A 15,841-nucleotide genomic window follows, 5' to 3' on the forward strand; every position below is an offset into this window, starting at 1 on the left:
GACGGAATTACGCTCTCGCGAAGTTAGCGACCTCGGCGATATTTACGAATTGGACATTTCACCCACTTTGAGCCCTATTTTCAGCTAATTCCATTTTTCCAGTCGACCAAACTCATAGCTATTTCTTTAGAATTCCATTTTTTTATATTGATTGAGTACAAAAAACTGCCCATTTACCGATTTCAACTACCCAATAATGTAGTCAGAAATTTGCAATTTGGCCAATTTCACGAAAATTAAAAAATATGATAATTTCAAAATAGGGTCCAGAATGAACAATGCAGACATTCGTGGCTCTTAAATAACATTTTATTTGTTCATCAGTCATGTCTCCAGGCCCCTCTGATATTACTCTTGCTTTCTATTTTGAATTTTTATTCAAACAAAAAATAGAAGATTTACTGTTATGCAGACTACTGCAATATTGTAATTGTATAAATAATTTCAACCCATTCATGACTGCATATTAGAATGGCTACTTGGACATTTATTGGAAAATGACATCATTTGTTTACTTTTGAATATCGGCAAAAATCAAACATTTCCCCTACTTTGAGCTCCATTTCGAGGTTCCTTTCATAGTTAAACCAATCAAAATCACCTCTACTTCTATAAAATGTTTTCCATTCTATCAAATGAGACCAAGAAAACGAGAATACAACCATAAATACTATATGAAAATAGACCACAAAATCAGAATTTCAATTAAAAAAAAAATGGTCAGAGTTTTATTTGTATCATTATGCACTGCCTGCTGGAAGATTTTTTTTTATATGGTGCACACTGATCACACAGACCCATTCTCTCACATGTGGGCCTACCAGCTTTCTCCTGCTTGATTTGAAGCCGCTAGAATTTATGAGTAAGTATACGTCAAAAGCGGTAGCTCGTAAGACATATACATACGACCAAAACAGTCAAAGGATTAAAAACAGAGCCCAAAATAAAAGCTGTAGGAATTCCAGCCACTAGAGCAATCTCAGCCTCTGAGGTTGCTCTTGTGGCTGTGAGGGCTTGAAGCTGTGGGGGAGTGGTGAGTGAAAGCACGAAAAAGGTGTGGGGTCGAGAGGTCTTGAAGCTGTGGGGGAGTGGTGAATGAAAGCATGAATAAGGTGTGGGGTCATGTGGGCTTGAAGCTGTAGGGTAGTGGTGAATGAAAGCACGAGTAGGATGTGGGGTTGTGTGGGCTTGAAGCTGTCGGGTAGTGGTGAATGAAAGCACGAATAAGGTGTGGGGTCCTGAGGGCTTGAAGCTGTGGGGTAGTGGTGAATGAAAGCACAAATAAGGTGTGGGGTCCTGAGGGCTTGAAGCTGTGGGGTAGTGATGAATGAAAGCATGAGTAAGATGTGGGGTATTGTGGGCTTGAAGTTGTAGGGGAGTGGTGTAGGTGAAAGGTGCGCTTGTCAGTGGCCTGGTGCTGTTGGTGACTCTATAATGGGTGACTGGGTGGGCGACTGTGCAATTAATGGTAATGAGCGTGGTGGGTAACTAGGTGAATAAGTATGTGGATGGCATATTAGGGTGAAAGGTCAGGTAAGATGTGCAGGTGAGGTCATAGGGGATATGTGTGGCCGTGAAGGAATGGTGATTGTAAGGGAATGGTATAAGTGTGAGCGTGTGGCCAAGAGGGGGGAGATATTGTAGTGGTGGATTGTGGAGGTAGGCTGTTGGTTGAGATGGAGTGGGTGAACTGTGAAGGCATGTGGCTGTGGGGGAGTTGTGTGGGTGGAGGTTGCTGGTTGGAATGGTGTGTGTGTGTGAAGGCATGTGGCTGTGAAGGAATTATAGGGGTGGGAAGTATAGTGGGAGAGGCAGGAATGAGTTAGAGGCATGGTATGGGTGAAAGCATGTGGCCGTTGAGAATTTATAGGGGCAGGAGTTATGCGCAGGGGGGTTGTTGCTGGGTGTACAGTGGGGATGTAGCCATGGGGAAGGGGGTGGATGAGCAGTTGGTATGGGAGGTGTGTGGCTGATGTGTATCAACAGAGCACATGGTAGGGACAGTATTAGACACATGTGAACAATGGAGCCCTGAGCCTTGCTGCTGCCTTAGCTCTCCCTTGCGTGGGATAAGCTCCTCCCACTGTGTAACCACGCTAAATGATGATTTTAATATATTTAACCTGTTACCTGTCCAACCACAGCTCTACGTTCTTACCGCTAGTGCTCCAAACGTATATCTACGTTTTATTTTTCCTGCCTCCAAATTTGGCATAATTGGCCTGATATGCCTGGTCAGCATAGACTGGGTCTTAACACTCGGTGAGTTCAGTACTAAAAAAATTTGGGACCACTTAGTACCTTGTGGGAGTACCAGTTCAATTGAGTGCCAGCTAGAGCAAACAGCGTGGCAAACACCAAGGATTCACTAATGTCATGTCATATTAACACTCCCCTTTTAAGAGAAAGTGATGTTGACCCTGAGTTTCATGGCTTTGAGGTGGATGTGGCCACAAGTGGTTGCAGAAATATAAAAAAAACTCGATAATAACCAATGTGCAACATTTGTGCAACACCCTTTCAGTTTTGGTAATACTGGTAATACTTGGCTGTCTCTATCTCTGTCAATCTGTCTCTATCTCACAGGTACACATACTCAAATACAATTATACACAGAGTAAATTACCTAGGATAACCCAAAAAATTGAGACGAAGTGCTATACTATGCTTGTAGATATAATGCATAATATGCATGACTGGCAAGTGGCAAGTAATACACATTTTCACTTGTTCAGGAATCAGATATGATTGTGTGTAATACCAGTTGGTTCATGAGCAACTCTCTGAGACAAGAGAGATAAGCAGACAGAAAGACACACACACACACACACAGGCAGACAGAAAGACAAAGACACACAGGCAGACAGAAAGACAGACACACACAGGCAAACAGAAAGACAGACAGATACAGGCAGACAGAAAGACACACACAGGCAGACAGAAAGACAGACAGATAAATAGACATAGCTAGACAGATAAACAGACATGTTTATGTGTAACAGTGAAAACAAATAAAGCCAGGGGTTCTCTACAGCAGTGCACAATCATCAAGTGTAACTCCACTGCTTACCCGTCAGCAGTTTTGAAACACTCGTCTTAACACTATGCTTCAAGTAGTTTCGTATATACTCCAGTGTGTCTAAAACATTTCTGGGACCTATAAATACTTTGTATATATTCCTGGGCAATAGTAAATGACCAAGGCAGGTGTAAATGTTGACCTGTCAGTGTGTTTGTAACAATTTGAGTACAATTTCAGTACCTAATATGAGTGGCAAAACAAAGATTGGCTATGAAATCACAAGAACTACTATAAATTGTAATTATCAGAACATAAAAATTATATAAAATAATATAAAAACAAGAAAAAAGGTATATCGGCAACACTTCTGCAAGCAGCAGGACTCCATGTTGCCGTCACGTGAGCATCCAGTGCCAGCTTCGTGGTCTTATATCTCGGTAAGTACTAGTCCTAAATTTTTTTTTTTTTGGCCCTATTACACAAAAAAATGCCCTCTTTTATTTAATTTTTTTTTTTTTAAATAGTATTTGGAGCGCTGGACGAGCGAATGTAGATCTACATTTGGACAGTTAATGGGTTAAAAAAGTAGAATGACTTGGAGAGCAAAGGAAGGGATAGCAGTAATGCTGAATGATCAGTTATGGAAGGAGAGAAGAGAATATGAATGTGTAAATTCAAGAATTATGTGGATTAAAGTAAAGGTTGGATGCGAGAAGTGGGTCATAATAAGCGTGTATGCACCTGGAGAAGAGAGGAATGCAGAGGAGAGAGAGAGAGATTTTGGGAGATGTTAAGTGAATGTATAGGAGCCTTTGAACCAAGCGAGAGAGTAATTGTGGTAGGGGACCTGAATGCTAAAGTAGGAGAAACTTTTAGAGAGGGTGTGGTAGGTAAGTTTGGGGTGCCAGGTGTAAATGATAATGGGAGCCCTTTGATTGAACTTTGTATAGAAAGGGGTTTAGTTATAGGTAATACATATTTTAAGAAAAAGAGGATAAATAAGTATACAAGATATGATGTAGGGCGAAATGACAGTAGTTTGTTGGATTATGTATTGGTAGATAAAAGACTGTTGAGTAGACTTCAGGATGTACATGTTTATAGAGGGGCCACAGATATATAAGATCACTTTCTAGTTGTAGCTACACTGAGAGTAAAAGGTAGATGGGATACAAGGAGAATAGAAGCATCAGGGAAGAGAGAGGTGAAGGTTTATAAACTAAAAGAGGAGGCAGTTAGGGTAAGATATAAACAGCTATTGGAGGATAGATGGGCTAATGAGAGCATAGGCAATGGGGTCGAAGAGGTATGGGGTAGGTTTAAAAATGTAGTGTTAGAGTGTTCAGCAGAAGTTTGTGGTTACAGGAAAGTGGGTGCGGGAGGGAAGAGGAGCGATTGGTGGAATGATGATGTGAAGAGAGTAGTAAGGGAGAAAAAGTTAGCATATGAGAAGTTTTTACAAAGTAGAAGTGATGCAAGGAGGGAAGAGTATATGGAGAAAAAGAGAGAGGTTAAGAGAGTGGTGAAGCAATGTAAAAAGAGAGCAAATGAGAGAGTGGGTGAGATGTTATCAACAAATTTTGTTGAAAATAAGAAAAAGTTTTGGAGTGAGATTAACAAGTTAAGAAAGCCTAGAGAACAAATGGATTTGTCATTTAAAAATAGGAGAGGAGAGTTATTAAATGGAGAGTTAGAGGTATTGGGAAGATGGAGGGAATCTTTTGAGGAATTGTTAAATGTTGATGAAGATAGGGAAGCTGTGATTTCGTGTATAGGGCAAGGAGGAACATCTTGTGAGAGTGAGGAAGAGCCAGTTGTGAGTGTGGGGGAAGTTCGTGAGGCAGTAGGTAAAATGAAAGGGGGTAAGGCAGCCGGGATTGATGGGATAAAGATAGAAATGTTAAAAGCAGGTGGGGATATGGTTTTGGAGTGGTTGGTGCAATTATTTAATAAATGTATGGAAGAGGGTAAGGTACCTACGGATTGGCAGAGAGCATGCATAGTTCCTTTGTATAAAGGCAAAGGGGATAAAAGAGAGTGCAAAAATTATAGGGGGATAAGTCTGTTGAGTATACCTGGCAAAGTGTATGGTAGAGTTATTATTGAAAGAATTAAGAGTAAGATGGAGAATAGGATAGCAGATGAACAAGGAGGCTTTAGGAAAGGTAGGGGGTGTGTGGACCAGGTGTTTACAGTGAAACATATAAGTGAACAGTATTTAGATAAGGCTAAAGAGGTCTTTGTGGCATTTATGGATTTGGAAAAGGCGTATGACAGGGTGGATAGGGGGGCAATGTGGCAGATGTTGCAGGTGTATGGTGTAGGAGGTAGGTTACTGAAAGCAGTGAAGAGTTTTTACGAGGATAGTGAGGCTCAAGTTAGAGTATGTAGGAAAGAGGGAAATTATTTCCCAGTAAAAGTAGGCCTTAGACAAGGATGTGTGATGTCACCGTGGTTGTTTAATATATTTATAGATGGGGTTATAAGAGAAGTAAATGCGAGGGTCTTGGCAAGAGGCGTGGAGTTAAAAGATAAAGAATCACACATAAAGTGGGAGTTGTCACAGTTGCTCTTTGCTGATGACACTGTGCTCTTGGGAGATTCTGAAGAGAAGTTACAGAGATTGGTGGATGAATTTGGTAGGGTGTGCAAAAGAAGAAAATTGAAAGTGAATACAGGAAAGAGTAAGGTTATGAGGATAACAAAAAGATTAGGTGATGAAAGATTGGATATCAGATTGGAGGGAGAGAGTATGGAGGAGGTGAATGTATTCAGATATTTGGGAGTGGACGTGTCAGCGGATGGGTCTATGAAAGATGAGGTGAATCATAGAATTGATGAGGGGAAAAGGGTGAGTGGTGCACTTAGGAGTCCGTGGAGACAAAGAACTTCGTCCTTGGAGGCAAAGAGGGGAATGTATGAGAGTATAGTTTTACCAACGCTCTTATATGGGTGTGAAGCATGGGTGATGAATGTTGCAGCGAGGAGAAGGCTGGAGGCAGTGGAGATGTCATGTCTGAGAGCAATGTGTGGTGTGAATATAATGCAGAGAATTCGTAGTTTGGAAATTAGGAGGAGGTGCGGGATTACCAAAACTGTTGTCCACAGGGCTGAGGAAGGGTTGTTGAGGTGGTTCGGACATGTGGAGAGAATGGAGCGAAACAGAATAACTTCAAGAGTGTATCAGTCTGTAGTGGAAGGAAGGCGGGGTAGGGGTCGGCCTAGGAAAGGTTGGAGGGAGGGGGTAAAGGAGGTTTTGTGTGCGAGGGGCTTGGACTTCCAGCAGGCATGCGTGAGCGTGTTTGATAGGAGTGAATGGAGACAAATGGTTTTTAATACTTGACGTGCTGTTGGAGTGTGAGCAAAGTAACATTTATGAAGGGGTTCAGGGAAACCGGCAGGCCGCACTTGAGTCCTGGAGATGGGAAGTACAGTGCCTGCACTCTGAAGGAGGGGTGTTAATGTTGCAGTTTAAAAACTGTAGTGTAAAGCACCCTTCTGGCAAGACAGTGATGGAGTGAATGATGGTGAAAGTTTTTCTTTTTCGGGCCACCCTGCCTTGGTGGGAATCGGCCAGTGTGATAATAATAAAAAAAAAAAATAATGACTTGGAGAGCATATAAATATGTAAAGGAAGGAAGGCAGGGTAGGGGGTCATCCTAAAAAAGGGTGGAGGGAGGGGGTAAAGGAGGTTTTGTGTGAGCGTGTAAGATAGGAGTGAATGAAGATGAATGGTTTTTGGGACCTGATGCTCTGTTGGAGTGAGCAGGGTAATATTTTTTGAAGGAATTTGGGGAAACTGGTTAGCTGGACTTGAGTCTTGGAAATGGGAAGTACAATGGCTGCACTTTAAAGGCGGGGTTTGGGATATTGGCAGTTTGGAGGGACGTCTAAACTGTCATATCTGAGCACCTTTGCAAAGACTGTGATTATGTATGAGTGATGGTGGAAGTATTGAATGATGATGAAAGTTTTTCTTTTTTTTTCAGGTTTTCTTTTTTTTGGGTCACTCTGCCTCGGTGGGAAATGATAGAGAATCTTTTCCCTATGGTAATGACAACAAAAGTAAAAAATTTGATGGAAAACTTACAGAATTACGCTCTCACGAAGTTAACGGTCTCGGCTATATTTACTCATAGGCAATATTGCCTACTTTGAGCCCTATTTTGGGCCAATTCCATTGCTCCAGTCACCCAAACTCATAACTGTTTTGCTAGAACTCCTTTTGTTTTGCCAAATGAGTACGAGAAACTGCCCATTTATTGATTTCAGCTACTCAATAAAGTGATCAGAAATTGGTAATTTGGCTAATTTTATACACAATTCAAAGGCCAATTTCAAAATAGGGTCTAGAATTAACAATGCAAACATTCATAGCACTAAAATAACATTTTTCTCTGTTCATTAGTCACATCTCCAGGCCCCTCTTATATTACACTTGCTTTCCATTTTGAACTTTTATTCACACAAAAAATAGAAGATTTACTGTTATGCTGACTACTGCAGTATTGTAAAAATGGTATAAATAATATAAGTGCATTTGTGAAAGCATATCAGACCCACCAGTTGGCATGTATTGGAAGCATGATGTGATTTGCTTACTCTTGAACATCGGCAAAAATTGAACATTTCTGCTACTTTGAGCTCAATTTCCAAGTACTTGTAGTCCATAAACCATTCAAAATCATCTCTATTTCTGTAATATATCTTCAATTCTATAAAATTAGACCATGAAAACGAGAATACAACCACAAATACCACAGGAAAATACACCGCAAAGTCACTGTTTTAAACGAAATACACGGTCGTAGTTTTTTCTCATCATGCACTGCATGCTGCAGGATTTATTTTATACTGCACACTGACCACTCACACCCATTCTCTCATAAGTAGGCCTACCAGCTTTCTCCTGCAAGACTGGAAAACCGCTAGAATTTTGGTGTAGTATTATGGGACCAACACTAGCTTGCAAGCCGTAATACTATTATGGGACCGACAGTGAAAGGTTTAGAAAAAATACTATTAATAATTGATAATAATAATGGATGAGAGGAGACATGTATCAATTATTATGGATGAGAGGATGGTCCTGTGACACACCTACTGAGGATGGGTCCTGTGACTTACCTACTGAGGATGGGTCTTGTGACACACCTACTGAGGATGGGTCCTGTGACATGCCTACTGAGGATGGGTCCTGTGACACACCTACTGAGGATGGGTCCTATGACACCTACTGATGATGGGTCCTGTGACTCCTACTGAGGATGGGTCCTGCAACACACCTACTAAGGATGGGTCCTGTGACACACCTACTGAGGATGGGTCCTGTTACACCTATGACACACCTACTGAGGATGGGTCCTGTGATACACCTACTGAGGATGGGTCCTGTGACTCACCTATTGAGGATGGGTCCTGTACTCACTGAGGATGAGTCCTGTGACTCACCTACTGAGGATGGGTCCTGTGACTTACCTACTATCTGAGGATGGGTCCTGTGACTTACCTACTATCTGAGGATGGGTCCTGTGACTTACCCACTATCTGAGGATGGGTCCTGTGACTTACCTACTATCTGAGGATGGGTCCTGTGACTTACCCACTATCTGAGGATGGGTCCTGTGACTTACCCACTATCTGAGGATGGGTCCTGTGACTTACCCACTATCTGAGGATGGGTCCTGTGACTTACCCACTATCTGAGGATGGGTCCTATGACTTACCCACTATCTGAGGATGGGTCCTATGACTTACCCACTATCTGAGGATGGGTCCTGTGACTTACGTACTATCTGAGGAGGGGTCCTGTAACTTACCTATTTGAGGAGGGATCCTGTGACTTACCTACTATCTGAGGATGGGTCCTGTGACTTACCCACTATCTGAGGATGGGTCCTGTGACTTACCTACTATCTGAGGAGGGGTCCTGTAACTTACCTACTATCTGAGGAGGGGTCCTGTGACTTACCTACTATTTGAGGAAGGGTCCTGTGACTTACCTACTATCTGAGGATGGGTCCTGTGACTTACCCACTATCTGAGGGTGGGTTCTGTGACTTACCCACTATCTGAGGATGGGTCCTGTAACTTACCTATCTGAGGATGGGTCCTAAGACTTACCCAGTATCTGAGGATGGGTCCTGTGACTTACCTACTATCTGAGGAAGGGTCCCGTGACTTATCCACTATCTAAGGATGGGTCCTGTGACTTACCTACTATCTGAGGATGGGTCCTGTGACTTACCCACTATCTGAGGATGGGTCGTATCACTTACCTACTATCTGAGGAGAGGTCCTATAACTTACCTACTATCTGAGGATGGGTCCTGTGACTTACCTATCTGAAAAGGGGTCCTGTGACTTACCTACTATCTGAGGATGGGTCCTGTGACTTACCTACTATCTGAGGATGGGTCCTGTGACTTACCTACTATCTGAGGATGGGTCCTGTGACTTACCTACTATCTGAGGATGGGTCCTGTGACTTACCTATCTGAGGAGGGGTCCTGTGACTTACCTATCTGAAGATGGGTCCTGTGACTTACCTGCTATCTGAGGAGGGGTCCTGTGACTTACCTACTATCTGAGGAGGGGCCCTGTGACTTACCTACTACCTAAGGATAGGTCCTGTGACTTACCTATCTGAGGATGGGTCCTGTGACTTACCCACTATCTAAGGATGGGTCCTGTGACTTACCTACTATCTGAGGAGGGGTCCTGTGGCTTCCCTACTATCTGAGGAGGGGTCCTATGACTTACCTGCTATCTGAGGAGGGGACCTGTGACTTACCTACTATCTGAGGAGGGGTCCTGTGACTTACCTACTATCTTAGGATGGGTCCTGTGACTTACCCACTATCTGAGGATGGGTCCTGTGACTTACCTACTATCTGAGGATGGGTCCTAAGACTTACCCACTATCTGAGGATGGGTCTTGTGACTTACCTACTATCTGAGGAGGGGTCCTGTGACTTACCTACTATCTGAGGATGGGTCCTGTGACTTACCCACTATCTGAGGATGGGTCCTGTGACTTACCTACTATCTGAGGAGGGGTCCTGTGACTTACCTATCTGAAGATGGGTCCTGTGACTTACCTGCTATCTGAGGAGGGGTCCTGTGACTTACCTACTATCTGAGGAGGGGTCCTTTGACTTACCTACTATCTGAGGAGGGGTCCTGTGACTTACCTACTACCTAAGGATAGGTGCTGTGATTTACCTATCTGAGGATGGGTCCTGTGACTTACCCACTATCTAAGGATGGGTCCTGTGACTTACCTACTATCTGAGGATGGGTCCTGTGACTTACCTACTATCTGAGGATGGGTCCTGTGACTTACCTACTATCTGAGGATGGGTCCTGTGACTTACCTACTATCTGAGGATGGGTCCTGTGACTTACCTACTATCTGAGGATGGGTCCTGTGACTTACCTACTATCTGAGGAGAGGTCCTGTGACTTACCTACTATCTGAGGAGGGGTCCTGTGACTTACCTACTGAGGATGGGTCCTGTGACTTACCCACTATCTGAGGATGGGTCCTGTGACTTACCTACTATCTGAGGATGGGTCCTTAGTAGGATCTTCATAGAGCATGATGACAATCTGGCTAAGATAATTCAGTTCTGAAACTGCGCCAATATAATCCATTGCTCTGTTCCACTGCTCATCTTTTGGATTCTGAAAATACAATATGCAGTATATAAGCATGAATTAAAAATTTATAATAAACAAATGTAACAATTCAAATGGAGTGAGTGTAACAATTTTAAAATTACTAGTTTAGGCACCTTAATTAACCCTTTGACTGTCGAAGGGCTCAATCCTGAAGTGTCTCCTGGTGTCGCAAAATATTCGAAAAAAAAAAAATTATTTTTTCTTATGAAAATGTTAAGATTATTTTTCTGATTGTTTTAGTCACAAAAAAAAAATTTTCCCATCAGTACTTACCGAGATATAGAGGCATGAAGTTTGCAGAAAATGAGCCGCGTATGGCAACAGCGGCGACTGCCGCTCACCCGGTAAACTTTAGTTTACTTGTATTTGAAGGTTTGTTGTTTTTTTCACTATTTTATTTTTTCACATAACTTATGTGGCCTGTGAGACCAAAGTAAGGTGCAATGTACATATATACACTCGTTGTATACAACACAATAAGCACACAAACATAATTATCAATATATTGTTTACAAAACTTGTTTACAAAAACAAACAATACAAAAAATTATTTATTACTATTGTTCTATAATATATATACCAATATACAGTCACTGAACATACTCCTAGAAGTTCTGCAGCTTGTGGAACTCTGTGAAACATGGTGTCATACACAATGGTGTTTTACACTCTCACACATAAAACATGGTGTCATACACAGTGGTGTTTTACACTCTCACACATAAAACATGGTGTCATACACAGTGGTGTTTTACACTCTCACACATAAAACATGGTGTCATACACAGTAGTGTTTTACACTCTCACACATAAAACATGGTGTCATACACAGTGGTGTTTTACACTCCTCACACATAAAACATGGTGTCATACACAGTGGTGTTTTACACTCTCACACATAAAACATGGTGTCATACACAGTGGTGTTTTACACTCCTCACACATAAAACATGGTGTCATACACAGTGGTGTTTTACACTCTCACACATAAAACATAGTGTCATACACAGTGGTGTTTTACACTCTCACACATAAAACATGGTGTCATACACAATGGTGTTTTACACTCTCACACATAAAACATGGTGTCATACACAATGGTGTTTTACACTCTCAAACATAAAACATGGTGTCATACACAGTGGTGTTTTACACTCCTCACACATAAAACATGGTGTCATACACAATGGTGTTTTACACTCTCACACATAAAATCAGTGTGTGTTCATTTTTGTTGAATTTTTTTTTTATGTGCAAAGACAAAACACCTCGTCTGAGCAGCTTTCTTCAAAGTATTAGCAGGCAGTTGTGTTATGTAGCTATCCTAGGTAAATGGTCGTGTGTCATCATTCCTTCCTTCCTAATTTCCTTCATTCCTTTCCTACCTGGAGGCTACCTGGAGGGCATTCCACCTCTCTTCCTACATTCCTTCATCTGTCCTTCATTACTTTTTTCCTTCCTTTCATCTAGTCCTTCCTTCATTCCTGCCTTCCCTTCTTGCTTCTGGTTTCTATAATATATATACACATATATAGTCACTAGATACTTTCATAAAACTCCTATTATCACCCTTCAGCAAGCTTGTCTTGTGTGCGAGTGTGTGGCTTATAATTGTTTTGAGTCAGGAGTCGGCAGCTGTCAAAGTGACATATTGTCTCATTAGTCACTCCCCCTACTGCCTGTCAAAACAATGGAGTCGGATGCTGCTTCCCCCTCCATTCTATCTAATTATCTTTCTCCCTCATTCTATCTCTTTCAATCTGTCTCTCTTTCTCTCTCTCTGTCTATCTCTGTCTCACAGGTACACATAAATACAACTATACATAGTGTAAATTACCTAGGATAACCCCAAAAATCCAGACAAAGTGCTATACTCTGCTTGAAGATGTGAGTAAACGTGATGATGACACAGTCTTGTGGCTCTCTCTGAGACAGAGCTAGACGGATAGACAGGGAGTTTGGCAGACAGACAAATAGACAGACAGACAAATGTTTGTTCGTCGTCATCTCCTCCTCCTCCTCCTCCTCCTCCTCCTCCTCCTCCTCCTCCTCCTTCTCCTCCTCCTCCTCCTCCTTCTCCTCCTTCTCCTTCTCCTCCTCCTGGCTCTTGACAGATGGACAGCTGCCCCCCTCCCTCCACCCTCGTTTACTCTCATCAAAGGTCAGCTCTTATCAGATGTTATCTCCCCTTATCTTGTCACTGTCATGGGGTGAACTGTTTTCATGCCTCAAGGGAACATATTATTAGGTATTATTATTATTATTAGGTATTATTATTATTATTAGGTATTATTATTATTATTAGGTATTATTATTATCAGGTATTATTATTATTATTAGGTATTAGTATTATTAGGTATTATTATTATTATTAGGTATTATTATTATTATTATTAGGTATTATTATTATTATTATTATTATTAGGTATTATTATTATTATTATTATTCTTTCTTCTTCTTCTTCTTCTTCTTCTTCTTCTTTCTTCTTTCTTCTTCTTCTTTCTTCTTTCTTCTTCCACCTTCCACCCTCCTCCTCCCTCCCTTCTTCCTCCTCCTCCCTCCTTCTTCCTCCCTCCCTCCTTCCTCCTCCTCCCTCCTTCTTCCTCCTCCTCCCTCCTTCTTCCTCCTCCTCCCTCCCACCTCCTCCCTCCTTCTTTCTCCTCCCTCCTTCTTCCTCCTCCCTCCTTCTTCCTCCTCCCTCCTTCTTCCTCCTCCCTCCTTCCTCCTCCTCCCTCCTTCCTTCCTCTTCCTCCTTCCTTCCTCCTCCTCCTTCCTTCCTCCTCCTCCTTCCTTCCTCCTCCTCTTCTTCCTCCTCCTCTTCCTCTTCCTCTTCCTCCTCCTCCTCCTCCTCCACCTCCTCCATTGCTTTTGGTCTCAAACTCCTCGAAATCATGAAATTGATCTTCATTGACACTTCCATCTGTGTTAGAGCATCACTTGGGAAGAGAAGAGTCCCAGATTTGCAGGGAAGTCACATATTTCTTACCGCTAGACATGCTGAAAAAGGACGACTGAAATGGTATTCCCACAATGCACCACTGGCTCCCCGATTTTTTTTATATGGTGCACACTGACCATGGAGACCCATTCTCTCACATGTGGGCCTACCAGCTTTCTCCTGCTTGATTTGAAGCCGCTAGAATTTATGCGTATAGATACGTCAAACACGGTATCTCCTATGACGTACATATATGACCGCGACAGTCAAAGGGTTAACAAACTTTATTTCTTTCTGCAGTATTACAAAATGTAGTTTACATGTAATAAAATATTGTTAAGCACAAAAGAAAGCCACTAACATGTGGTGCATTCTGGGCAGACTAATCTTAATGCTTACACACTACTTAAGAACTATTTCTTTCAACAAACCAGCCATATCCCACTGAGGCAGGGTGACCCAAAAAGAAAAACGAAAGTAAAAAAGGAAAACGAAAGTTTCCTATTTTATATTTAGTAATATATACAGGAGAAGTGGGTTACTGGCTCCTTGCTTCCAGCATTTTAGTCACCTCTTACGACATATATGGCTTACAGAGGAAGAATTCTGTTGGACTTTCCCATGGAGAACTTAGGAACTAGATAGTTTTTATTTTTTCTAATGGACAAAGGTGAGGCAGTTAAGTGAACAATAGTACCTTCTGCTGTGTGGTTGGTTAAAGTGCAAAGACTACTAATCCTGAAGTTACAAGACAGTGAGTTTCAACCCATTCACTTGATTTAATGGACTAATTGGGGAAAGAAAGTGGCCAGAAATGATTAATAAGCGAGATTATTTTGTCTATTACTTCTAAATTAATTAATCTGACCCTGACCCAGGCACAATAGAGCCTGGTTAGGGCTGTTTTGGAGTTCAAATAGGGTTCCTAGAGCCTGACAAGTGCAAATAAAACCACAAAATATTATCAAACCTCAGCCTTATTAGAGTATGCACGGTATACAGTATCGTACAGCCTCTCCTCACTTAGAGACGTACTCATTTACCAATGCCTTGGACTTGCGATGGGCTCTCTGAACAGTATTGATACCTAAATAATGTATATTAGAGCTGATTTCCTCTATTCTGTTAATTTCAATATACAGTACACTACTGTATAAGCATTTAACCCTTTCAGAGTTTCCGACGTACTAGTACGGCTTATGCACCAGGGTTATTGACGTACTAGTATGCCTAAATTCTAGCGTCTTCAAATTTAGCAAGAGAAAGCTGGTATGCCTACATATGAAAGAATGGGGCTATGTGGTCAGTGTGCATGGTATAAAAAAATCCTGCAGCACACAGTGCATAATGAGAAAAAAAACTTTAACCATGTTTTTGGTTTAAAACAGCAACTTTGCACTCTATTTTCGTATGGTATTTATGGTTGTATTCTAGTTTTCCTGGTCTCATTTTATAGAATGTATGATATATTACAGAAATTGAGATGATTTTGATTGGTTTCACAATGAAAAGGCACCTAAAATGGAGGAATATAGCAAATAATATTGTTGCAGTAATAACACCAGGAGGCAGCTCTGATGAAAACTCACACTCACGCGAGCTTTTAAATCTCTGCACAAAATTCAATTTAAACCAGCAAATAATAGAGCCTACTAGACTGGAGAATACACTAGACCTCATCTTCACTAACAATGATGATCTGATAAGAAATATCACCATATCAAAAACAATATACTCAGATCACAACATAATTGAGGTTCAGTCATGTATGCGCGGAGCCCCAGACCGACATAATGAGATTAGTCACGAGGGAGCATTCACCAAATTCAACTTCAATAACAAAAACATAAAGTGGGACCAAGTAAACCAAGTCCTAACCGATATAAGCTGGGAAGATATACTAAGCAACACAGACCCCAACTTATGCCTAGAACAGATTAACTCGGTGGCACTCGATGTATGCACAAGGCTTATTCCTCTAAGAAAAAGGAGGAGTAGATGTAAAACAGAAAGAGACAGGCGCTCCCTTTACAGGCGACGGAAAAGAATAACAGAGCGGCTAAAAGAGGTCAATATATCTGAAATGCGTAGGGAGACACTGGTCAGAGAAATAGCAAGCATCGAACTTAAGCTAAAAGAATCCTTTAGGAGTCAGGAATCGCGGGAAGAACTAAAAGCCATAAATGAAATCGAAAGA

At 41.6% G+C, this 15,841-nt stretch overlaps 1 protein-coding gene across 18 annotated transcripts in view; it reads right to left on the reverse strand.

Annotated features, from left to right (window-relative positions):
* Window positions 1–15,841, reverse strand: part of l(1)G0196 (inositol hexakisphosphate and diphosphoinositol-pentakisphosphate kinase) — a 1,071,245-nt gene that overhangs the window by 225,042 nt on the left and 830,362 nt on the right. For all 18 annotated transcript variants that reach the window (XM_070103279.1, XM_070103273.1, XM_070103280.1 and 15 more), the window contains one exon: window positions 10,581–10,708. In XM_070103279.1, coding sequence (XP_069959380.1) covers window positions 10,581–10,708 — 128 coding nt within the window. The remainder of the gene's footprint in view (window positions 1–10,580; window positions 10,709–15,841) is intronic.

This window comes from Cherax quadricarinatus, chromosome 85 (assembly GCF_038502225.1).
Source record: "Cherax quadricarinatus isolate ZL_2023a chromosome 85, ASM3850222v1, whole genome shotgun sequence".
NCBI classification, from domain to species: Eukaryota; Metazoa; Arthropoda; class Malacostraca; order Decapoda; family Parastacidae; genus Cherax; species Cherax quadricarinatus.